Source organism: Thalassophryne amazonica, chromosome 1, assembly GCF_902500255.1.
Source record: "Thalassophryne amazonica chromosome 1, fThaAma1.1, whole genome shotgun sequence".
Classification (NCBI taxonomy): Eukaryota; Metazoa; Chordata; class Actinopteri; order Batrachoidiformes; family Batrachoididae; genus Thalassophryne; species Thalassophryne amazonica.
The window spans coordinates 22,740,425-22,767,586 of NC_047103.1; the positions used below are offsets into that span (position 1 = coordinate 22,740,425).

Consider the following 27,162-nt stretch of genomic DNA (forward strand, 5'->3'; position numbering starts at 1 on the left):
TGCTCATTCATGTCCGCAACATATGCATATTATCATACATGATGTTTCCTCAAATTGCAACCAACCATTCCAGAATCCACCCTTTAATGCATGACTTATTTTTTGGCTTGTGTTCCAACATATTTTATGCAATGAAAACAGAACCTCCTTGATGGTGATAAAATTTAAATCAGACACTGGAGTTTATCAAAAAAAGTGATTGTGACACACACACACACACACACACACACACACACACACACACACACACACACACACACACACACACACACACACACACACACACACACACACAACCATCACAACAATACATTCATGAATTGTGATATATTGATTTTATTTGAGTTCAGTTGACAAATGGAGCAGGTGCTCGTGCACCACTCTGTTACAGAAGCTTTGATTTGATGACATCATATGTAGCCTCATTTGGATGTCCAAATTTGCTCGGCTTCTCTGCTCACCACCAATTTGCCGTCATTAGTTAGATGAAGACGGCACATGTTGGTTTCTCCAGGCCTGTAAGAGTTTGAGGCCCATTTGGGTTCACCTTTTGCATTGTACATAACCAGGTTGCAGTCACTCTGCATGCACAGGCGAACCACGTCTGCTCCATTCGTGTTTGAAGCCCACGTCGGCTTCCAGCCATAGATGACAAAGTTACCATCATCCTGTTGACAGAAATGGACTTTTTAATGTAACATTAACAAAGACATTCTCACACAGTTGTACTTTCTTTCCAGACTGATGGGAAAAATTTTTGCTCCTGTGAGCTGATCTTCTCACCTGGAAGATGGCTTTCCACTCCCTGTTGTTGGAAAGCAGGTAGTCTCCCTTGCGGAGCTCATCATTTTTGGATAGGTAGTTCTTGCTCATGATCCTGAAACAAAGGCCAATCTGTGATGTTAGACAACTCACAATTTTGCTTTCCAAATTTGGTTTGCACTCCTCAACAATTCTTTCCTGAACAGCACTATGTTTTGTTTCCTGTACTGCAAATTCAAATTCAGTCGATTTAACAATGGCAGCAATGAATGAATGAATCAGTAATCAAATATGACGACACTTACAGGCTTGAATGTTCTTCAGGAGACGGGCTGTAGCTGTGAGGAGGGCCGTGAAACAGCTGAAAATATACACTGTAGATGTGATCTTTATAGTCCCTGAGACGGGCGTGGAAGTGGAGGAGGTGGAGGGGACAGGAGTGTCCTGCCTCCTTTTTTTCTTTGTGAGAACTTTATGTTTTTGTGGTTCTCATTGAAGAGTTTAGGTTGTTTGCCCTGCACATCCCCCCCCCCCCCATCAATTTGTAATTGATATAATCATTTTTATGGCATGTGCATGCATGATTTTTGGAGGATGACTTTCAAAGTGGTGGTTGGGGACGGGGGGTGGGGTGGGGGGGCATAGGACATCGTCAGTATTTAATATCAAGGATTGACACTTATATTTGCCAATAATTCTTTCAGGCTCCAATCAGTCAATTTGTGCATGATTGACAGAATGGGAATGATGGAGTTTTTCCAACAATGTATCAAAATGTCAGTGTCTATTTAGCAGATGTTTGGGTGACAAGTCTGAAGCTTGATTTTCTTTCTAAGCGGAGATAAAAACCTGCTGAAATATGAGGAAACAAAACAAGTTGGAATCCACTCCCTGTTTGGGAATTCAAAAGGTGAACAGACTCACACGATCCAGCAACAGCCTCAGCAAGATGGAGAGAAGTTGAGGCCAGCACAACAGATGGAGTTCTTATATAGGCTATAACTGGGGACATCATCTTGAGAAAACATATTAGAGAAGGGACAAACCCATGGTTGGATACATTACTGAAGATTTGGTTTGAATTTATTGTGAAAAATGACTTGTGAATGCAAAGTAGATTATTAAGATGGATTGGATATGATTCTGAAATTATTCCAAATAAAATAGATGAGAGTTTTAAAAATTGGGTCAGGGGACCTACAATATTTTGGAAGCTCTTAAGAAAAAAGGACATTAAAAGCTTTCAAGAGATAAAAGACCAATATAGTCTAGCAAATCAGGACCAATACAGGTATTTGCAATTAAGGCATTATTTAGAACAAACAATAAGGGGAACCATAGAGGGGAGGGGGACTGAACTCAATAAGATGTTTACTTTAGCGTATGAATCAAAATTTGGGATGAAGCTAATTTCAAAACTCTATAAGGGAGTGGAGGATTTAAAGGGAAATGAAAAAGTGTATATTAGAAACAGGTGGGAGAGGGAGGCAAATACTGTCATATCAGTCGATGAATGGAAAGAAATAAATGAACAGCAATGGAGAACAACTTGTTCCTTAACATGGAGAGAACATGGGTGGAAGAACATCATATGATTCTTTAAAACACCAGCACAGGTAAAGTATCATGACATAAAGTGTTGGAGATTATGTTGAACTGATAAAGCAGATCATTTCCACGTGTTCTGGGGATGTCCTTCCATTGGAAACTGGCAGGAACTAAAGATGTGTATGAATAAAATACTATTTTCTACTGATACAACTACTAATATGAACAAAAATGTTTTGTCTACGAACAGGACATCCAATCTAATGTTCTCCCTGGAAGTAAAAAAACATATATATACATTGCAGAACACTTACACAGATGTATATTTAAATGGCAACAAAAGATCAAGACATTTAAATATGAGATAAATGAGCATTTATAGTTTTTAATTGCAAAGAAAATTGAGCATCATCAAAATAAAAGCTGAAAAGTAAAAAATATATAACAGAGAGAGGCTTTTACAATTTCTAATGCTGCACAGTCAGTTTTGGATGGATCCTCAAACTTTAACCTGCAAAAGAAACAGTATAAAATTGTGTAACTGATATTTGATCACAAAAGACATTTTTTTCAAGATTTAAATATAACTCTGAATGATAAACTACTGCAAAATTAAATATGAAACAGCATAACAGCAAAAATGCTAGCATAGTGACCATTGTTCAGCATTGTACACAGCATGTAAAAAGTACTGAATAGCAGTTTTTGGCGTTTATCATTTAAGCAACTGGCAAAACTCACAAATACACATCATTATGAATGATAATATTCATACTATATCTGAATTAGCATAACACATGTACTTATTCAATTGTACACCTGATCTTGGCTGTGGCGTATCCATTAGTCAACTCCGCTGTTGAGGCAAAGTCCTCAGATGACTGCACTACAGTCCTGGGTACCTTCTTACTCATTACCTCCTGCCTGAAAAGAGACTTTGCCCTGCCACCTACCCCACTGACCAACCCTTTGCCATGACTAGTGGCAAAATACTTCCAACAAAATTTGTGTTTGTACTTGGCAGTGAGGACCTGAAGGAGCTTCATCATGAACTTGTTCTTAAATTCTGAGGATGGGCCATCGGTCCAAATTATTTCCTCTTTCACATTTTCTGTTTCATTGTCAGGAATGAGGCAGTTCTCATACAGGTAGTCAACAAAGACTGCCACTGTATCTTTATTTTTCTCCTTCATGTCTGAGCAGATGAGATAGGTTTTGCAACCATCTTTGGTCATGGATGCAGCTGTGAACAGGGTGACACTAGACCTACTCCAGAGGGCACTTTGTATCTCATCCTGATACTCACAGGAGTAGTTCATGGCAAAGTCCATCTGGAGTAGTTGAAGGAATATGTCCTAAATGTGCTTAAACTATGCATTAACCTTTTGTGTTTTTCCACCATTCAGTATCATCATAATATTATTTGTCTTTTATTGAGCTAAAAATATATTGTTACATGAGTGTGCCCTAAAAAGTCTGGTAGAAGGTTGGCGGGCAGGTCTCCTATCAGGGCACTGTGGCCAATAGTCCCTTTGAGTTCTACGTGTATGCATTTGTATGTATTATGTCAAGTGTAATAGGACCCAGGTCATTTTTGATCTGTGGACATCTTTTTCTAATTTTTATTTGAGAGGAGTTTCCACAAAAGACCGTGACTCCGTGAGAAAAGCCTCGAGGGTGAAAAATACACTATTAAAATGCTCAAGTCAGGCTGAAGGACAGGGTGATTGATTGAAAGGTACAAGAATGTTTTTGAGAATGCACGCGCAGGTGAAAGCTGGATTAAGAAAACTGGAAGTGCAAGTTTGAGTAGGTGGAGAGTGTGCGGTTACATCAGGGTGTGTGTGCAGGTCATGGGAAAGCCATGAGGGTGTGTGTGCAGGTCATGGGAAAGCCATGAGGGTGTGTGTGTAGGTCATGGGAAAGCCATGAGGGTGTGTGTGTAGGTCATGGGAAAGCCTTACATTTAGTAATTGCACTGTACTGTATAATTGGGCAGTTAAGTTTCCGTTATAGCAATTATGTTAAAAGATTGACAGAATTGTTTTAAATAGTGTTTAATAGTCCCCAAAATTATTGTACAGACTCCTACTGGAAAAGTGGATTATTAAGAAATTCCCATTACTTGTTATATTGTTCATCTGTATAATACTAACAGTTACTATTTATAACAGAATAGAAATGATTGTCCGGATCTATCTCATATTCCAGATCTTGTATGTGAAAAGATTGTAATTCCTGCAAAGCAGGAAATTCAAGAGATTCAGCTGTGATCAAATAAAAAAGAAGAAAAAAAAGTTTAGCTACATGATATAAACATTTGCATGCTATGGAAAAATTATACTCAAATTTCTTTGACAACACAGGCATAACCCATTGATAAACAAATGCTCATTACTTAAATCTTTCCAAGTCTGAAAGCTCCTTTTACATTATGATCTCAGCTTCTTCCGGAGATCCATTATGTGATGATTAAGAATTTATGATTCTTAATTATTCACTTTATATTATTCATTAATAGCTCCATCTATGACATACTACATTTAGGTTTGGGGAATATATATATATATATATATATATATATATATATATATATATATATATATATATATATATATATATATATATATATATATATATATATATATATATATATATATATATATATATATATATATATATATATATATATATATAATTCAACATTGTTATTGCAAAAGGTAACCATGGAACATTCTGAAATTCATGGACTTAGTTGATTACAGTACAATATGTTTAATTAAGTAAAAAAACAAAAAAACAAAAAAACAAATTCCAACATGTTTCAAATTTGTTTAAAATGAAGGATTCCAGGTACAATTTGAGAGGAATAATATTATTTGGTAATCTGAAGATGAAAGTATAAAAAAAATATATAAATAACTAAGTGAATCCAATGTCTGCATTTTGCTATTGCCGTAACCCTCGTGATGAGTGTAGTTTCCTGGGGTAAAAAGGGGGTGGCTGATGGATATAAATTGGAGGATCAAATTGTAGCGGGATTGAGTCGGCCATCTGTTAGGGCTACAAGATAACCAAAACATGTAGATAGATTTAAGTATATGAATTCACTGTTAAAACTGAACACTCCATTTTAACACAATAATTAAGTTAATGAAACTCAAACTTTGGAAAAAGTTATAGTCACTCATTTCCATTCATTAAACTAACTCAAAAATGACTTGTCATAACAACACAGTTCCTTTAGGTGTATTTAAAGTTTTGGGGCATTTAGGTTTTGGTGATGCATTTCCAGTGCATTCCATTCAATCATTTTAATTGAGTTTATGAAAAGCAGGTGTTGATGTGCATATGTCGTTAGTGAACCTCACTTCCAACAAGTAAACTAAGGAATGCATCAAAAAATCTAATCCAAAATGTAATTCAGATTTTTAGGCAGAAAGTTATTTGTCACTGCAACTCACTCACTGAGAATGATTTGAATGTGCAAAGATTGAATAATCTGACCAGAGACACTGTGAGTGGACCACATGAACAACTAAAAGTTATATTGATGGATTACCACAACAGATTAACTTGGACTTTGTTATAGCCGAAGGGGGATGTATGCCACATGTTTGGCCACAGAGTGCTGTGGATTTATCCCAAAAACAGTGTTGTATTTGACGGTTCTGTAACCAGAGCCCGGACAGGACTAACAGACACTCTCTGAGGAATTGGCTGAAAAATCTGCAATTAATCACATAATAGTTGACTGGATTTACAAACATTTCAGCAAGTGGAAAGGACAGGTCGCTTCAATTCTAATTTCTCTGACTGTATCAGTAACTGTACTGGTCCATTGTATAAGACATTTGTCTCTCAGATGCATCATTGCTGCCTTAGACAACAAATTGGGGGCCCCTCACCCCTAATAAATGTCACAGCACTCTCCTAATGAAACCAGACCTTCAGTGAAGACCGATATGTTATTACTGCTATTACTGTGTCCTATGTTTTATTTTTCTCTCTTCTTCTTCTCACAATTTTTTATTTATTTTCTGCTTTCAGTGAGTCACTGATACGCACTGTAGATATTTTCCATAATGCACTGTGCAATGAAGAATGTTTCCTGTTCTTAAATCTGGCAACGAAGAACTGCTTACACCCTTTTTGTTACTGATATAGGTGCTGCAGTGAAGTAACTGCTTACATACCATCAGAGTGACGGGTTGGGGGCTAAACTGAATGGGGGCCTTAGATTCTGTAATGATATATATCTGATCCTGTCCGTGTTCACTTTTTTATTATTATTATTATTAATATTTCTTATTAGTATTATTATTATAATACTACTGTCATGTTTTGATTGGAGCATTGATTGATCCAATAGATCTATTCTGAGATAAATTATTAAAGAGGTACTTCAATTCACTTTCTTTGATCCTACAAATTTAATGATCTGTGAAAATTCAAAACTGTTTGGACATGACACCTCAAATGGTTGTTCCCCCACCCCTTGGTACCCCTGCCCAGTTGGTATCCTTTTTCAGGCGAGTATTGGAAGGCTGGATGGCCCATGACGGGTAAGATCCCATCTTAAATCCTGGGACAGTCTAAGGCAGGCACAGTCACGATTACTTGACCTGGTCTTTGTGGGACACTGTGTTGGGAAAGTGTAAGTACACGGACCCACAACAGGGGGCGCAAATGAATGGACAATGGAATAGGTCAAATAACACACTTTACTGTTGTGAATATGCACAACAAGTACAACAGATTACAATAATGGACAAAGTCAAATTCACACAGGTGTCGTGTGGGCAGGCTCGAAGATAGGAGACGCCTCTCCAAAGTAGAACCGGAACCACACGGTTTCCTCCGCCACCAGACCCCGGGAATACTGGAGCCGCCAAGTCCCGAATTCCCAGGTGGCCACTGCCTCCGCGTGTCGGACCTGGTACTGCTGGCGAGGAATAAAGAACAATTAAAGGAGGGCGCGTTCGCACCCAGGAATCCGAACGGCAGGTAAGCTACCTCCACCTCTCGTTGGAAAGTTCTCTCAGAGTAATGCACAAAGTCACAAAGATCACTGTCAAACAGTTAGCTGAGTACGTTACCTTCTCGGTAGAAACGATATCTCGGCAAAGAGGTGGAGACGTCGTCCTGCTGATATACTCCTGCCGATCAGATGATTGGTAACAGCTGTTGCAGGTGATGCGTGACAGCTGTCACCCTGGCTGCTCCTGTGAGGCGGCTGCGCCCTCTGGTGCCTGGAGCCCGCACTCCAGACAGGGCGCCCTCTGGTGGTGGGCCAGCAGTACCTCCTCTTCTGGCGGCCCACATAACAGGACCCCCCCCTCAACGGGCGCCTCCTGGCGCCCGACCAGGTTTGTCCGGGTGGCGGCGGTAGAAATCGGCCAGGAGGGCCGGGTCCAGGATGAAGCTCCTCTTCACCCAGGAGCGTTCTTCAGGTCCGTACCCCTCCCAGTCCACCAAATACTGGAAGCCCCGGCCCATCCTACGGACATCCAAGAGCCGGCGCACAGTCCAAGCCGGCTCGCCATCGATGATCCGGGCAGGAGGTGGTGCCGGACCGGGAGTACAGAGGGGTGAGGTGTGATGGGGCTTAATCCGGGACACGTGGAAAACGGGATGGATCCGCAGTGAGGCCGGAAGCTGAAGCCTCACTGCGGCTGGACTGAGTACCTTGATGATCTTGAACGGACCGATGTACCGGTCCTGCAGTTTGGGGGAGTCCACTTGAAGGGGTATGTCCTTTGTAGACAACCACACTGCCTGCCCTGGCCGGTACGTAAGGGGCCGGGGTCCGCCGACGGTCTGCATGGGCCTTCGTCTTCATCCGGGCCTTCAGCAAGGCAGAACGGGCGGCACGCCACACCCGACGGCACTTCCGTAGGTGGGCCTGGACCGAGGGCACACCGACCTCTCCCTCAACCACCGGAAACAAAGGGGGTTGGTACCCCAGACACACCTCGAAAGGGGAGAGGCCGGTGGCTGCCGACACCTGGCTGTTATGGGCGTACTCGATCCAGGCCAGATGGGTACTCCAGGCTGCCGGGTGCGCGGCTGTCACGCAACGCAGGGCCTGCTCCACCTCCTGATTGGCCCGTTCTGCTTGCCCGTTGGTCTGGGGATGATACCCGGATGAGAGACTCACCGTGGCCCCCAGTTCCCGGCAGAAGCTCCTCCAGACTTGCGAGGAGAACTGGGGACCACGATCCGAAACGATGTCCGATGGTATCACATGCAGCCGGACGACGTGGTGGACCAGGAGGTCCGCTGTCTCCTGGGCCGTCGGGAGCTTCGGGAGGGCCACGAAGTGGGCCGCCTTGGAGAATCGGTCCACTATCGTGAGGATGGTGGTGTTGCCCTGGGACGGCGGGAGGCCCGTGACAAAATCCAGGCCGATGTGGGACCAGGGGCGATGGGGCACGGGCAGCGGCTGGAGCAGTCCCAAAGCCCTGCGATGGTCAGCCTTGCCCCTGGCGCAGGTGGTGCAGGCCTGGATATAATCCCGGACGTCGGCCTCTAGGGACGCCCACCAGAAGCGCTGCCGGAGAACTGCCACGGTTCTTCGCACCCCTGGATGACAGGAGAGCTTAGAGCCGTGACAGAAGTCCAGGACTGCAGCCCTAGCTTCTGGTGGGACGTAGAGTTTGTTCTTCGGCCCAGTCCCGGGGTCCGGGCTTCGTGCCAGGGCCTCCCGGACGGTTCTCTCTACGTCCCAGGTGAGGGTGGCCACGATAGTGGACTCCGGGATGATGGGTTCCGGTGGATCCAACAACTCCGTTTTGACTTCATCTTCATGTACCCGGGACAAGGCATCCGATTTCTGGTTCTTGGTCCCGGGACGGTAGGTGATCCGGAAGTCAAAACGGCCGAAGAACAGTGACCAGCGGGCTTGCCTGGGGTTCAGCCGCTTGGCGGTCCTGATATACTCCAGGTTCCGGTGGTCAGTGAAAACCGTGAATGGCACGGACGTTCCCTCCAACAGATGTCTCCACTCTTCAAGAGCCTCTTTCACCGCAAGGAGTTCTCGATTGCCGACGTCATAGTTCCGTTCGGCCGGGGTCAACCTGCGGGAAAAATAGGCACACGGGTGAAGGAACTTATCGGTCCTCCCGCTCTGGGAAAGCACAGCTCCTATCCCTGAGTCTGAGGCGTCCACTTCAACCACTAACTGGCGACTAGGATCGGGCTGCACCAGAACGGGTGCAGACGAGAAGCGCCGTTTCAACTCCTTGAACGCGGCATCGCAACGATCCGACCAGGTGAAGGGGACTTTTGGTGAGGTCAGGGCTGTCAGGGGGCTAACTACCTGACTGTAGCCCTTAATGAACCTCCTGTAAAAATTTGCAAAGCCGAGGAACTGTTGCAGCTTCCTACGGCTAGTGGGTTGGGGCCAGTCTCTCACCGCCGCAACCTTGGCCGGATCAGGAGCGACGGAGTTGGGGGAGATGATGAACCCCAGGAAGGACAAAGAAGTGCGGTGAAACTCGCACTTCTCGCCCTTCACAAACAGCCGGTTCTCCAACAACCGCTGCAGGACCTGACGTACATGCCGGACATGAGTCTCAGGATCCGGAGAAAAGATGAGGATATCGTCTAGATATACGAAGACGAATCGGTGCAGGAAATCCTGCAAGACATCATTAACCAATGCTTGGAACGTCGCGGGGGCGTTTGTGAGGCCGAACGGCATGACCAGGTACTCAAAGTGACCTAACGGGGTGTTAAATGCCGTCTTCCATTCGTCTCCCTTCCGGATCCGAACCAGGTGATACGCATTTCTAAGATCCAGCTTAGTAAAGATTTTGGCTCCATGCAGGGGGGTGAACACGGAATCTAATAATGGCAACGGGTATCGGTTGCGAACCGTAATCTCATTCAGCCCCCTGTAATCAATACATGGACGAAGTCCGCCATCTTTCTTGCCCACAAAAAAGAAACCTGCCCCCATCGGGGAGGTGGAGTTCCGGATCAGCCCGGCAGCTAATGAGTCCCGGATGTAGGTCTCCATTGATTCGCGCTCAGGTCATGAGAGGTTGTACAGCCTGCTGGACGGGAACTCAGCGCCTGGAACCAAATCAATGGCACAATCGTATGGACGGTGCGGGGGAAGGGTGAGTGCCAGATCCTTGCTGAAGACGTCAGAAAGATCGTGGTACTCAACCGGCACTGCCGTCAAATTGGGAGGGACTTTGACCTCCTCCTTAGCCTGGGAACCGGGAGGAACCGAGGATCCTAAACACACCCGATGGCAGGTTTCGCTCCACTGAACCACCACCCCAGACGGCCAATCGATCCGGGGATTGTGCTTTAACATCCATGGGATGCCCAAAATCACGCGGGAGGTAGAAGGCGTTACAAAAAACTCAATCTCCTCCCGGTGGTTTCCAGACACCACCAGAGTTACTGGTGGTGTCTTGTGTGTGAGTAAAGGGAGGAGGGTGCCATCTAGTGCCCGCACCTGCAATGGCGTAGGAAGCGCCACCAGAGGGAGCCCTACCTCCTTTGCCCATCTGCTGTCTAGCAGATTCCCTTCTGACCCCGTGTCCACCAGTGCTCGGGCTTGAAGGGTTAAATCCCCGCTCAGGATTGTGACTGGGAGTCGTGTGGCAATTTGTGTGTGTCTCACTTGAATGTCTTGACCCCCCCTTAGCCCAGTCTCTAAGGGCGAGTGTTGACGTTTTGGCCGTTTGGGGCAGTCTCTCTGTGTGTGCTCTGTTGAGCTGCAGAGAAAACACTCTCCACGGATCAGCCTCCCCATTTTGGCCCTGTGCGTTTCCCTAACAACGTCAACAGGGGGAGCTGTTGCCCCACAAAGCGCTGCGGCTGTGGAGCGTGGGGAGGGCGGCCCCTTTTCGAACCCGGAAGGGAGAGGGGCGGCGCGTATCCGGTCACGTCCTTCGCCTCGCTCCCGACGGCGTTCCTCTAACCGATTGTCTAATCGTATAACGAGATCAATAAGCCCGTCTAAATCCCGCGGTTCGTCCTTGGCCACCAGGAGCTCCTTCAGGACCAACGACAGTCCGTTTACGAAGGCGGCGCGGAGGGCAGTGTTATTCCAGCCGGACCTCGCAGCCGCGATGCGGAAGTCGACTGCATAAACAGCTGCGCTCCGGCGCCCCTGTCTCATTGACAGCAGCACGGCTGAAGCGGTCTCTCCTCTTTTTGGGTGATCGAACACTGTTCTGAACTCCCTCACAAACCCATCATATGTCAGAAGGAGCCGTGAATTTTGCTCCCAAAGCGCTGTAGCCCAAGCGCGTGCCTTGCCGCGAAGCAGATTAATTACATAAGCTATCTTACTAGCATCAGTCGCGTACATGACGGGACGTTGTGCGAAGACGAGCGAACACTGCATAAGAAAGTCCGCGCATGTCTCCACACAACCCCCGTACGGCTCTGGAGGGCTTATGTATGCTTCAGGGGAAGGTGGGAGGGGTCGTTGAACGACCTGTGGAACGTCACTGTTACGCACAGGGTCAACAGGAGGGAGAGCCGCAGCAGCGCCCTGACGGCGCGCTTCCACCTGCGCGGCGAGAGCCTCCACCCTGCGGTTAAGGAGGACGTTCTGCTCGGTCATTAAATCCAACCGAGCCGTGAAAGCGGTGAGGATCCGCTGCAACTCACCGATCATTCCTCCTGCGGACGCCAGTGCGCCCTGTTCTTCCATTGGCCGTTCAACAGCCGGTTGACGCCCCACGGGGTCCATGACGTTGGACGAGATATCCTGTTGTGAAAGTGTAAGTACACGGACCCACAACAGGGGGCGCAAATGAACGGACAATGGAATAGGTCAAATAACACACTTTACTGTTGTGAATATGCACAACAAGTACAACAGATTACAATAATGGACAAAGTCAAATTCACACAGGTGTCGTGTGGGCAGGCTCGAAGATAGGAGACGCCTCTCCAAAGTAGAACCGGAACCACACGGTTTCCTCCGCCACCAGACCCCGGGAATACTGGAGCCGCCAAGTCCCGAATTCCCAGGTGGCCACTGCCTCCGCGTGTCGGACCTGGTACTGCTGGCGAGGAATAAAGAACAATTAAAGGAGGGCGCGTTCGCACCCAGGAATCCGAACGGCAGGTAAGCTACCTCCACCTCTCGTTGGAAAGTTCTCTCAGAGTAATGCACAAAGTCACAAAGATCACTGTCAAACAGTTAGCTGAGTACGTTACCTTCTCGGTAGAAACGATATCTCGGCAAAGAGGTGGAGACGTCGTCCTGCTGATATACTCCTGCCGATCAGATGATTGGTAACAGCTGTTGCAGGTGATGCGTGACAGCTGTCACCCTGGCTGCTCCTGTGAGGCGGCTGCGCCCTCTGGTGCCTGGAGCCCGCACTCCAGACAGGGCGCCCTCTGGTGGTGGGCCAGCAGTACCTCCTCTTCTGGCGGCCCACACAACACACTGACTCAATAAGTCTGGATATGAGGGTACAGCACAGGGGTACTGTGGTGGGGTCAAATTAATGTTTGTATGCCAACATGTTTATTATTTATCTTTTAATGAGCTAAAAATATATTGTTACATGAGTGTGTTTTAATGTTTAGAAGTCATCATTAGAAAACTAATGGACCTTTTTATTTTTTTCAAAAACCTGATGGATTTGAATCACGTGTGCTTGCATGAGCAAACCTTGAACCTTTGTGCGCATGCGTGATTTTTTTCACGCCTGTCGGTTGCATCATTTCCTTGCAAGCAGCCTTTGTGTGAGGATCGGTGGAATCTCTCATCATTTTTTCTTTGCAAGGAAATGGCGGAACAACTGGAGCAGCGCAACTGCATCAAATTTTGTTAGAAAATGGGCCACAGCCAGGTGGAAACCGTTCAGATTATTCAGACGGCTTTCGGTGACGATCCTCTCGGCATCACACAGATTAAGGAGCGGTACATCCGGTTTAAAGACGGCCGCACAACGGTGGAGAGCGCGCCACGCTCCGATCAGCATCAACACGCTGAAACGACAGGATAATTTCCAAAGTGAACGTTGTGGTGATACGGGACCGTCGTGTGATTATCTGAGAAATTGCGGAAGAGGTGGACACCAGCACTTTTTCAGCACATTCTACTGTGAAAGAAGATTTTGCCATGAAAAGAGCGGCGGCAAAATTCATCGGCACGATGCTGGTGGCGCAGCAACAGCAGCTCCATGTTGAAGTCTCACAGGACATGCCCTGACATTCCCAGATCTTGCACCATTCCGAAGATTCAGACGGCTTTCGGTGGCTTTTCAGTCGTGTGACTATCCGAGAAATTGTGGACGAGGTGGACATACCACAACATGTCCTGTGAGGCTTCAACACGGAGCTGCTGTTGCTGCGCCACCAGCGTCATGCCGATGAATTTCACCGCCGCTCTTTTCATGGCAAAATCTTCTTTCACAGTGGAATGTGCTGAAAAAGCGCTGATGTCCACCTCTTCTGCAATTTCTTGGATAATCACACGACGGTCCCACATCACCACAACATTCACTTTGGAAATGATCCGGTCATTTCAGCATGGTGATGGCCGCCCGGAGCGCGGCGCGCCCTCCACCGTTGTGGGATATCTTTAAATGGGTTGTACCGCTCCTTAATCTGTATGATTCCCAGAGGATCGTCACCGAAAGCCGTCTGAATAATCCGAATGGTTTCCACCTGGCTGTTGCCCAGTTTCTGGAAAAATTTGATGCAGTCGCGCTGCTCCAGTTGTTCCACCATTTCCTTGCAAAGAAAAAACGACGAGCGACTACAGCCATTCTCACACAAAGGCTGCTTGCAAGGAAATGATGCAACTGACAGGCGTCAAAAAAATCACGCATACGCACGAAGGTTCAAGGTTGGCTCATGCAAGCACACGTGATTCAAATCCATCAGGTTTTTGAAAAAAATAAAAAGGTCCGATACTTTTCTAACAGACCTCGTATATATTAATAGAGCTTGTTGCTGTTGAAGAATATATTACTCATATACTCATAGTGATCAGTATTTATCAATGCTTATTAAACACGTAAACAATAGCTAAAGTTAATTACATGGTATCTATATATTCAAATACTCTTGGGTTATATGTTTGGATGCTGTTGAATTGTGTATTGTGTTTACCAAATTAAAGGCATGTTATGTTTATGATTACATTTGCTTTTGTTCTAAGATTTGCTTTTGCTCAAATATTAGTTTAGTTTCTTAGCAAGCTGTCATGAAGATATGTTACTTATATAATCATGTTCAAAAGTCTTGTAAATGTGATGTGTCCCTGTTTTGGTGAGGCCCTGAAGATATGCTGACAGTTTTTCAGTTAGCAGTTGCCCGAAAACTTTATCAGAAGACTTCACAGCACGTGTGGACAGGACCATGCCACGAAATGGAGGGATCAAGACGACCCAGATGAAGGACACTGCCCAAGATTAGCAGAAAAACGTTGTAGTAGCATAGGGTGTATAAATACAGGGCCAGCCCACTGTTCGGGGTTCCGGCTTGCTGTCAGGTTGCTGGAACACTAGATTGCTGGTTGAAAGCTTGCAGCTCATGGGACCCTCAGAACCTCTGGGTATGTTTTTGTTTATCCCACTCATTCTGTAAAACTTAAATTTTGTCAAACTTTGTGACATTTAATTTCTGTTTAATAAATCTCTGAGTGGTGGTCTAGCCCTCAGAGTAATTGTGTTCAAATTTAAATGACTGGTTAATACCTTCTTTCAAATCAACGGACACGCGGGATAAGAGAGGCAGGGGGAGGCGAGGTCACAGGAGACCCCTGAAATATCCCAAGATAGTCTAGCATCAGAATTTTGCTGGTCGAGGTGAAATTGCTCTGCCTGAATTCTTTTTATGTTTATATGACGGAGAGTTTCACCAAAATTTTCTTTCACTATATCCAACAACTCTCCAGCACACCCCTCATTTGTTATGCATCTCAACTGCTTCAAGTCCCCCTTTCCTTTCTCCCACTCTTGCCAAGTAACATGTGCTACCAGATCAAGAGTGGTGTTCAGTCTGACACCATTGGCACAGTCGGGACACTCATTCTGCCAACACTTTGAATTCAGAGTGGGGTCACACAAAACAGAATCCCAGAAAGTGGATGAATCATACATTACTTTCAGACCCTGTAACCTGAGTATAAAATTCTCCTGAATCCTACATCTACACTGGTCTGCTGGAGTCTCATGTAAAAGCAAGACATTTTTAGGGTGCAGGGAGCAGAATTTTGATAGGCCAATTGGAAGTTCAGGATGCAGTTCTTTAACGATAGCATGAGCCTCTCGTAGGTATAGAGTCAAGCAATATTTCCGTATCTTTATTTTTTTCACTGTCTACCCAAACGACCATTTCATCCTTCATCCCTGGCATTGTGTACACAATGTTATGATCAGTATAGAAGTTTTACACTGCTTTAGCAGTCTCAGTGGAGAGGGCTTTTGATCCTCGAATCCGCTTTGCCATCTTAGTCTCTAGTTGGATATCAATCCTTTCAGCCACTCCGGCCATGACAGCAGCTTTTTTTTCCTTGGGGAATAGGGCAACTAGTGAATGACTTTGGATACCGAAGGGACTGGGGTCTCCGGTACAGCTTATGTACATCATCACCTTTAGGTGTTTCAGGCATGTCAGCAGGAGTTTGCTGCAAAGCCTTCTTTTTTCTGCGATACTCCCTCTTTCTCTTGGCCTCTTTTTTTCTAGCATCTTGCTTTTCCTCTTCTGTTACATTTTGCTTCTTTGCAGCTCCATATTCTGCTATTCTTTTTCGTTCATTGTCATAACTGTGCATGAATAATAAATCATATCATTTCTCATGACTGTTTTAGCTTTAAATTAAATCAGCTCTAAGGGCATTTTAGCAAAAATGTGAAGATCGGAGACTTGCGTAGCACAGTGGTCCAGCTTGCACACCCAGTGCACTGCAGGAACCGATACTGGGAAAATTATTTTCTACTTCCAACCCCTGTCATGCTTCATACAAATCATGGAACATCATTCATGCAGAAAACTACATCTACAACACCTGGCAATAATTATGGAATCACCGGCCTCGGAGGATGTTCATTCAGTTGTTTAATTTTGTAGAACAAAAGTAGATCACAGACATGACACAAAACTAAAGTCATTTCAAATGGTAACTTTCTGGCTTTAAGAAACACTATAAGAAATCAAGAAAAAAAATTGTGGCAGTCAGTAACGGTTACTTTTTAGACCAAGCAGAGGGAAAAAAATATGGAATCAATCAATTTTGAGGAAAAAATTATGGAATAATGAAAAACAAAAGAACGCTCTAACACATCACTAGTATTTTGTTGCACCACCTCTGGCTTTTATAACAGCTTGCAGTCTCTGAGGCATGGACTTAATGAGTGACAAACAGTACTCTTCATCAATCTGGCTCCAACTTTCTCTGATTGCTGTTGCCAGATCAGCTTTGCAGGTTGGAGAAAAGTCATGGACCATTTTCTTCAACTTCCACCAAAGATTTTCAATTGGATTAAGATCCGGACCATTTGCAGGCCACGACATTGACCCTATGTGTCTTTGTGCAAGAAATGTTTTCACAGTTTTTGCTCTATGGCAAGATGCATTATCATTTCATCATCCCCAAACATCCTTTCAATTGATGGGATAAGAAAAGTGTCCAAAATATCAACGTAAACCTGTTGTGTGGGCCAGTTTCTGGAAAAATTTGATGCAGTCGCGCTGCTCCAGTTGTTCCACCATTTCCTTGCAAAGAAAAAACGACGAGCGACTACAGCCATTCTCACACAAAGGCTGCTTGCAAGGAAATGATGCAACTGACAGGCGTCAAAAAAATCACGCATACGCACGAAGGTTCAAGGTTGGCTCATGCAAGCACACGTGATTCAAATCCATCAGGTTTTTGAAAAAAATAAAAAGGTCCGATACTTTTCTAACAGACCTCGTATATATTAATAGAGCTTGTTGCTGTTGAAGAATATATTACTCATATACTCATAGTGATCAGTATTTATCAATGCTTATTAAACACGTAAACAATAGCTAAAGTTAATTACATGGTATCTATATATTCAAATACTCTTGGGTTATATGTTTGGATGCTGTTGAATTGTGTATTGTGTTTACCAAATTAAAGGCATGTTATGTTTATGATTACATTTGCTTTTGTTCTAAGATTTGCTTTTGCTCAAATATTAGTTTAGTTTCTTAGCAAGCTGTCATGAAGATATGTTACTTATATAATCATGTTCAAAAGTCTTGTAAATGTGATGTGTCCCTGTTTTGGTGAGGCCCTGAAGATATGCTGACAGTTTTTCAGTTAGCAGTTGCCCGAAAACTTTATCAGAAGACTTCACAGCACGTGTGGACAGGACCATGCCACGAAATGGAGGGATCAAGACGACCCAGATGAAGGACACTGCCCAAGATTAGCAGAAAAACGTTGTAGTAGCATAGGGTGTATAAATACAGGGCCAGCCCACTGTTCGGGGTTCCGGCTTGCTGTCAGGTTGCTGGAACACTAGATTGCTGGTTGAAAGCTTGCAGCTCATGGGACCCTCAGAACCTCTGGGTATGTTTTTGTTTATCCCACTCATTCTGTAAAACTTAAATTTTGTCAAACTTTGTGACATTTAATTTCTGTTTAATAAATCTCTGAGTGGTGGTCTAGCCCTCAGAGTAATTGTGTTCAAATTTAAATGACTGGTTAATACCTTCTTTCAAATCAACGGACACGCGGGATAAGAGAGGCAGGGGGAGGCGAGGTCACAGGAGACCCCTGAAATATCCCAAGATAGTCTAGCATCAGAATTTTGCTGGTCGAGGTGAAATTGCTCTGCCTGAATTCTTTTTATGTTTATATGACGGAGAGTTTCACCAAAATTTTCTTTCACTATATCCAACAACTCTCCAGCACACCCCTCATTTGTTATGCATCTCAACTGCTTCAAGTCCCCCTTTCCTTTCTCCCACTCTTGCCAAGTAACATGTGCTACCAGATCAAGAGTGGTGTTCAGTCTGACACCATTGGCACAGTCGGGACACTCATTCTGCCAACACTTTGAATTCAGAGTGGGGTCACACAAAACAGAATCCCAGAAAGTGGATGAATCATACATTACTTTCAGACCCTGTAACCTGAGTATAAAATTCTCCTGAATCCTACATCTACACTGGTCTGCTGGAGTCTCATGTAAAAGCAAGACATTTTTAGGGTGCAGGGAGCAGAATTTTGATAGGCCAATTGGAAGTTCAGGATGCAGTTCTTTAACGATAGCATGAGCCTCTCGTAGGTATAGAGTCAAGCAATATTTCCGTATCTTTATTTTTTTCACTGTCTACCCAAACGACCATTTCATCCTTCATCCCTGGCATTGTGTACACAATGTTATGATCAGTATAGAAGTTTTACACTGCTTTAGCAGTCTCAGTGGAGAGGGCTTTTGATCCTCGAATCCGCTTTGCCATCTTAGTCTCTAGTTGGATATCAATCCTTTCAGCCACTCCGGCCATGACAGCAGCTTTTTTTTCCTTGGGGAATAGGGCAACTAGTGAATGACTTTGGATACCGAAGGGACTGGGGTCTCCGGTACAGCTTATGTACATCATCACCTTTAGGTGTTTCAGGCATGTCAGCAGGAGTTTGCTGCAAAGCCTTCTTTTTTCTGCGATACTCCCTCTTTCTCTTGGCCTCTTTTTTTCTAGCATCTTGCTTTTCCTCTTCTGTTACATTTTGCTTCTTTGCAGCTCCATATTCTGCTATTCTTTTTCGTTCATTGTCATAACTGTGCATGAATAATAAATCATATCATTTCTCATGACTGTTTTAGCTTTAAATTAAATCAGCTCTAAGGGCATTTTAGCAAAAATGTGAAGATCGGAGACTTGCGTAGCACAGTGGTCCAGCTTGCACACCCAGTGCACTGCAGGAACCGATACTGGGAAAATTATTTTCTACTTCCAACCCCTGTCATGCTTCATACAAATCATGGAACATCATTCATGCAGAAAACTACATCTACAACACCTGGCAATAATTATGGAATCACCGGCCTCGGAGGATGTTCATTCAGTTGTTTAATTTTGTAGAACAAAAGTAGATCACAGACATGACACAAAACTAAAGTCATTTCAAATGGTAACTTTCTGGCTTTAAGAAACACTATAAGAAATCAAGAAAAAAAATTGTGGCAGTCAGTAACGGTTACTTTTTAGACCAAGCAGAGGGAAAAAAATATGGAATCAATCAATTTTGAGGAAAAAATTATGGAATAATGAAAAACAAAAGAACGCTCCAACACATCACTAGTATTTTGTTGCACCACCTCTGGCTTTTATAACAGCTTGCAGTCTCTGAGGCATGGACTTAATGAGTGACAAACAGTACTCTTCATCAATCTGGCTCCAACTTTCTCTGATTGCTGTTGCCAGATCAGCTTTGCAGGTTGGAGAAAAGTCATGGACCATTTTCTTCAACTTCCACCAAAGATTTTCAATTGGATTAAGATCCGGACCATTTGCAGGCCACGACATTGACCCTATGTGTCTTTGTGCAAGAAATGTTTTCACAGTTTTTGCTCTATGGCAAGATGCATTATCATTTCATCATCCCCAAACATCCTTTCAATTGATGGGATAAGAAAAGTGTCCAAAATATCAACGTAAACCTGTTGTGTGGGCCGCTGAAGAGGAGGTACTGCTGGCCCACCACCACAAGATGGCGCCCTGCTTGAAGTGCGGGCTTCAAGCACGAGAGGGCGTCGGAGCGACCAGGAGTGACAGCTGTCACTCATCATCTGTACCAGCTGTCACTCATCCACTACTCATCACCACCACCATAAAGGCCGGACTGCAACTCCACCTCCCCGCCGAGAAATCAACTACCAATCAGGTAATTTTCTCTGCTGACTTAAACTTTGAGTATTAGTCTGATCTCTTTTTGCAGCCATTTTCCTGTGGTGTGCCTTATCTGCGGAGTTGGCGTTTGGTGTGGACTGCGACGGATTCGCCTCACACCCCACTCAGATAAGTGGTTAACTCAGGAGCTGCACGAGTGTATGATTGGAGGTGGAGGTTCTCCCTCCTTTACTGAATACAGACTGTGGGATTACTGAGTGTGCGACCTCACACTCATCTGGACTGTCTCTGTTCTCTGCCAGCAGTACCGGGTCTGACTGCTGAAGACAGCGGCCACCTGGGGCGCAGGGCTTGGCGGCTCCGGTGTTCTTCAGCTCCGTTGGCGGTGGAAGCTGTGTGGATCCGGCTTTTCTCTCGCCAGGCGTCTTCTATCGTCGAGACTGCCCATACGTCACCTGGTGTATGATTGACAGTCACTGTATTGTTATTGTCTGTACATCGTTGTGTGATTCACAACATTAAATTGTTACTTTTTGGCTTATCCATTGTCCGTTCATTAACGCCCCCTGTTGTGGGTCCATGTCACGACACTTCCACAACAAAACCTGTGCATTTATTGATGATGTAATGACAGCCATCTCCCCAGTGCCTTTACCTGACATGCAGCCCCATATCATCAATGACTGTAGAAATTTACATGTTCTCTTCAGGCAGTCATCTTTATAAATCTCATTGGAACGGCATCAAACAAAAGTTCCAGCATCATCACCTTGCCCATTGCAGATTCGAGATTCATCACTGAATATGACTTTCATCCAGTCATCCACAGTCCACGATTGCTTTTCCTTAGCCCATTGTAACCTTGTTTTTTTCTGTTTAGGTGTTAATGATGGCTTTCGTTTAGCTTTTCTGTATGTAAATCCCATTTCCTTTAGGTGGTTTCTTACAGTTTGGCCACAGACGTTGACTCCAGTTTCCTCCCATTCGTTCCTCATTTGTTGTGCATTTTCGATTTTTGAGACATATTGCTTTAAGTTTTCTGTCTTGACGCTTTGGTGTCTTCCTTGGTCTACCAGTATGTTTGCCTTTGACAACTTTCCCATGTTGTTTGCATTTGGTCCAGAGTTTAGAGCAGATCTGATTTGATGCAGGTGTTAGTTTTGGGGATGAAAATTTACAGGGTGATTCCATAATTTATTCCTCAGAATTGAGTGATTCCATATTTTTTTTCCCTCTGCTTGGTCTAAAAAAGTAACCGTTACTGACTGCCACAGTTTTTTTTCCTGATTTCTTATAGTGTTTCTTAAAGCCAGAAAGTTGCCATTTGAAATGACTTTAGTTTTGTGTCATGTCTGTGATCTGCTTTTTTTCTACAAAATTAAACAACTGAATGAACATCCTCCAAGGCCGGTGATTCCATAATTATTGCCAGGGGTTGTAGTCTTGTACATACTTGGACACCACTTCCCTCTTCAGACGCCCAGTGTCATAAAGAAGACAAAGATCTTATGAAGATTCATTACACTCATTACAGCAATACGTCTTTATTTCAGCTTCTGTTGCTTTTAATTATATTTTTTAAAAAATCTTAACTTACCTCTTTATAGATGTTGAAATTGCTACGAAAAATTGGGAAAATTGAAGCCCTTGATCACAGACTTCAAAGATACAGCCAAACACTTTGATCTTCTCTCAGTGGAATTTTCCACCTGGCAGTGCCATCTATTGTCTCAAATAGTGACTAATGAAATGCTTTTGAATTGGTGAGAAACTGTTTCTGCAAAGACTTGAAAATCCATGACTGAGTGTCATGTGTTGTATGGGACGTGTCCCGTACGACACGTTGTGTCGTATGGGACATCTTTTAAAAGCCAATTATACAATAACTAATTAAAATAATTAACTAAGGCTACGTCAAATGAATAGTTATTGGCCAAAGTTAGAGAATCTTGTAAGCTTTGGTCTTGAAAAGTGAGATATAGGGGATTTTTTTGAACATTTCTGTATGTCGTATGGGACATGACCCCCCCGAAATCAAAGATGATAATTTCTGCCAAATGCAGTGAAGTCACATGATCAGGGGGTGGGGTGGATATAACCAGTGCCCTCCCCTGTTGACAAATAACAATGAAAAAGTTGCAGCAATTAACTGTTAAAAAATGTGGGACAAAAAGTTGCAATAATCTTATTTTTCAGAATTTGAGAAAAATTCTAAATTCTGTGATTTTGCCCCAAAATATCCAATTCCTGGTTTTCCATTGGAAACTACTGGCAGGAACTAAAGAAGTGTATGACTAAAGTCCTAAAGGTAGACCTTCCACATTCATTTGAGGTACTTTACCTGGAGAAACTGGACATGAAGTTTTGTTTGTTTTTTTTAATCTGTTTAAGAAATTGTTCAATGTTATTTCCATGTTTTCTTACATACAATCTATTTTGTTTTGTGATTTAGATGTGTAATAGTAGAGCTTCTAGGGGGCATGGATTTTAAAGTAACTTAAGGTCTGTTGTAAATACCAGTAGAAATTAAATTGATTAGTATTGTGTAGAGAATGGTGAAGTGTTCTGTGGTAATGCATGTATGTGATATGATGTGATTGTGACTGACTGTGATATGGTCTGACTTTGTTTGCCTGTGAAAGTGATTTATTGTGGCAGCGGATTTTTAGAATATTGTGCAATTTCATTGTTAATTTATTTAATGTGTCCAGGGACTGCGGATGAAAATTATCTATTTAGCTGTAATCTGGTGCAGCTCATCTCTGTCACTGAGCTTAATGATGCTGTACATTGTCCCTTAAATAATCTAATAAACTAAACTAAACAAGATACGGTGACAAACATATTAATAGAATAATGCTGATTGCAAGCAAAAAAAAGCAATTACCAGAAAATGGATGAAGAATTGGGCAGCGCAGTGGCTTAGTGGTTAGCACTGTTGCCTCACAGCAAGAAGGTCATGGGTTCAATTCCCGCCTGTGGCCTTTCTGTGTGGAGGTTGCATGTTCTCCCTGTGTTTGTGTGGGTTTCCGCTGGTTGCTCCGGTTTCCTCCCACATTCACAGACATGCCGGTTAGGTGGATTGGAATCTTTAAACTGTCCATAGGTGTGCGAGTGGGTGTGACTGTGTTTGTTTGTCTGTTTGTGGCAGACTGGCGTCCTGTCCTGGGTGTACCCCGCCTCGCACTCTATGACTGCAGGGATAGGCTCCAGCCCCCCGCGACCCTTAATTGGACTAAGCGGTTGAAGATGAGCCTGAGTGTGTGTGGATGAAGAATGAGGCACCAAAGGTGGAGGACTGGGTGGAGGTAATAATACAATAACATGCTTTTGGAGGGCAGTATGCATTTTCAGAGGCCCGACGTTCACGCCCAGTCGCCCAAAATGACAGCTATTCGCCCGAGTTAGATGAGGGCGAATAGCTGTCATTGCGGGCGACTGGCAGTGAACGGAGGTACACAGAAAATGCATGCCGCACGACAACATCATGTTATTTGCATTATTATCACTTTTTACTGAGATATACAACACGTAACGCATACATAAAAAGTTGTCTCACTTAACTTCTGCCGCCTGGCACGTGTCCTGCTGTTGAAATTCAGCAGTGCAACCTCAACAAGCTGGCTGCTTTAGCTGCTGTTCATTGTCGACCTATCCATGAGAAAATCATCCGGAATATCCATATTGGGACCAAAACACACCACGCCTTTTAATCTTTTCCTCTGCGGACAGTTCTTGGGCTGCGCGTGCGCTATGACGTCATTTGTTTACGCACAGCGGGCGGGTATAGCCAGATACCGTTGACGTAAATCTACGATACCAGCCTAGCAACGCCCCACTAAAGTGATAATGATACACAATATTTATGTGATAGAAAAGCTAACATTTTCTTTGAGACTGGATGGGGACAGATTTAAAAGACTTTGGGAAACTAAATAGAGTACATAAAACCAATTAGGTCTGATTTTATCTGAGGTGGACTTGGGGGGGACAAAAACATATTTATAAACCCTAGTTCATGGCTACAGAAGTTGGAAAGTTTGTTCCTTTCTACTTTATTTTTACAGGTTTTTACTTTTTTTTGTTACACTGGTAACATTAAAATTCTGTTTCAGTTGAACGGAAATAACCATCATGCCTTGAACCCAATGTTATTTGTGTACATGGAATAATGTGGTCAGTTTATGTTTGATTTAAAGTAAGACAGAGGAAAGTCTCCTATTTTTATTTTTTGAATGTCATGTTCAATTGAAAGTTATTGTTTTTGAGGAAAAAAGAGAGTTCACCAGCTGCAAGCAAAATGTTTGTTATAAAGTTCAATAAAAAAAAAAAAAAAAAAAAAAGAAATTCAAACAAAATGGCAACCTTCTGAAAAATGTGAAACTCAAATACAACCCCAATTCCAGTGAAGTTAGGACGTTGTGTAAAATGTAAATAAAAACAGAATACAATGATTTGCAAATCATCTTCAACCTATATTCAATTGAATACACCACAAAGACAAGATATTTAATGTTCAAACTGATAAACTTTATTATTTTTGTGCAAATATTTGCTCATTTTGAAATGGATGCTTTCAGGCTCCTCTCCTGTGGAACCAGCTCCCAATTCAGATCAGGGAGACAGATACCCTCTCTACTTTTAAGATTAGGCTTAAAACTTTCCTTTTCGCTAAGGCTTATAGTTAGGGCTGGATCAGGTGACCCTGGACCATCCCTTAGTTATGCTGCTTTAGACGTAGACTGTGGGGGGGTTCCCATGATGCACTGTTTCTTTCTCTTTTTGCTCTGTATGCATCACTCTACATTTAATCATTAGTGATCGATCTCTGCCCCCCTCCACAGCATGTCTTTTTCCTGGTTCTTTCCCTCAGCCCCAACCAGTCTCAGCAGAAGACTGCCCCTCCCTGAGCCTGGTTCTGCTGGAGGTTTCTTCCTGTTAAAAGGGAGTTTTTCCTTCCCACTGTAGCCAAGTGCTTGCTCACAGGGGGTCGTTTTAACCGTTGGGGTTTTTCATAATTATTGTATGGCCTTGCCTTACAATATAAAGCGCCTTGGGGCAACTGTTTGTTGTGATTTGGCGCTATATAAAAAAAAGTTGATTGATTGATTGATTGATGCCTGCAACACATTTCAAAAAAGCTGGGAGAGTGGTATGTTTCCCACTGTGTTACATCACTTTTCCTTCTAACAGCACTCAATAAACGTTTTGGAACTGAGGACACTAATTGTTGAAGCTTTGTAGTGTAATTCTTTCCCGTTCTTGCTTGATGTATAACTTCAGTTGTTAAACAGTCCAGGGTCTCCATTGTCGTATTTTGAACTTCATAATGCGTCGCACATTTTCAATGAGCGACAGGTCTGGACTGCAGGCAGGCCAGTCTAGTACCTGCACTGTTTTACTACAAAGCCACGCTGTTGTAACACGTGCAGAATGTGGCTTGGCATTGTCTTGCTGAAATAAGCAGGGACGTCCCTGAAAAAGATGTTGCTTGGATGGCAGCATGTGTTGCTCCAAAATGGATGGATGTACCTTTCAGCATTGATGGTGCCATCACAGATGTGTAATTTGTCCATGCCATGGACAAATTACAGTGGTAAGGAAAAACTCCCTCTCAGGAAGAAACCTCAAGCAGACCAGATTCAAAGGGGTGACCCTCTGCTTGGGCCATGCTACAGACATAAATTACAGAACAATTCACAGAACAAATATACAAGAAATGCTGTTGGTGCACAGGACAGGAGGCTCTCCAGCACAAATACCACACCCATGTCTGGACGGAGCTGCACTTTAAACAGAGAGAAAAAACAGAATCAGGCATCAGAAAGACAAGAAATACAGTATAATTTGTCAGCATTAAACAACAAGTAAAACAGGAAATACTAAGGTGATAGCCGGCCACTGGCCCTAAGCTTCACTAAAAGACCCAGAATTTAGATAAAGTTGAGGCCGCGGCTCGCTCCGTTTCCTAAATTAAAAGAGTAAAAAGCATAGAACTATACTATGCCAGTATGCTAGCCATACAAAAGGGAAAACAAGTGTGTATTTAAGTCTGGACTTGAAAGTCTCTACCGAATCTGACTGTTTTATTGCGTCATTGATCTCCCTGTGCCCAACCCTGTCCAGGAACAGGGTTGGGCACAGCGGCTTAATGCATGACTTATTTCTTGGCTTGTGCTCTAACATTTTTGCAATGAAAACAGAACCTTCTTGATGGTGGTAAAATTTAAATCAGACACTAGACTTTATAAAAAAAAAAGTGATTGCAACACACACACACAACCATCACAACAATATATTCATGAATTGTGATATATTGATTTTATTTGAGTTCAGTTGACAAATGGACCAGGTGCTCGTGCACCACTCTGTTACAGAAGCTTTGATTTGATGACATCATATGCAGCCTCATTTGGATGTCCAAATTTCCTCGGCTTCTCTGCTCACCACCAATTTGCCATCATCAGTTTAATGAAGACAGCACATGCTGATTTCTCCAGGCCTGTAAGAGTTTGCGCTCCATTTGGGTTCAGCATTTTTATTGTACATAACCAGGTTGTCGTCACTCTGCATGCACAGGCGAACCACGTCTAATCCCCATATGTCTAGAGCCAACGTCGGCTGCCAGCCATAGATGACCAAGTTACGATCTTCCTGTTGACAGAAATGGACTTTTTAATGTAACATTATGTGAACATTTTTGCCCCTGTGAGATGATCTTCTCACCTGGAAGATGGCTTTCCACTGCCCGTTGTTGGAAACCAGGTAGTCTCATCATTTTTGGATAGGTAGTTTTTGTTCATTATCCTGAAACAAAGGCCAATCTGTGATGTTGGACAACTCACAATTTTGCTTTACAAATTTTGTTTGCGCTCCTTAAAAATTCTTTCCTGAACAGCACTATGTTTGCTTTTCTCTACTGCAAAGTCAAATTCACTTGATTTAACAATGGCAGTAGTGAATGAATGAATCAGTAATCAAATATGATGACATGTACAGGCTTGAATGTCCCTCAGGAGACAGGCTGTAACT

At 43.6% G+C, this 27,162-nt stretch overlaps 1 protein-coding gene across 2 annotated transcripts; it reads right to left on the minus strand.

Moving 5' to 3' along the window:
- Window positions 1–326: 326 nt before the first annotated feature.
- On the minus strand, window positions 327–27,162 carry LOC117507279 (mannose-specific lectin-like). Of its 2 annotated transcripts, none has more exons than XM_034167123.1 (3): window positions 27,128–27,162; window positions 784–877; window positions 327–668 (listed from the first exon to the last, which is right to left on the minus strand). In XM_034167123.1, the coding sequence occupies exons 2-3, from the start codon at window positions 871–873 to the stop codon at window positions 423–425; spliced, it is 336 nt and encodes a 111-aa protein (XP_034023014.1). In that variant the 5' UTR covers window positions 874–877; window positions 27,128–27,162; the 3' UTR covers window positions 327–422. The 2 variants fall into 2 exon arrangements, with proteins under 2 accessions (XP_034023014.1, XP_034023007.1); XM_034167116.1 differs by lacking the exon at window positions 27,128–27,162 and adding an exon at window positions 1,068–1,224.

Coding starts and splice junctions, on each gene's coding strand:
- LOC117507279 (XM_034167123.1), bottom strand. CDS start 873: ATGAGCAAGAACTACCTATCCAAAAATGATGAGCTCCGCAAGGGAGAC. Junction 669..783: donor AGTGGAAAGCCATCTTCCAG/GTGAGAAGATCA, acceptor TTCTGTCAACAG/GATGATGGTAACTTTGTCAT.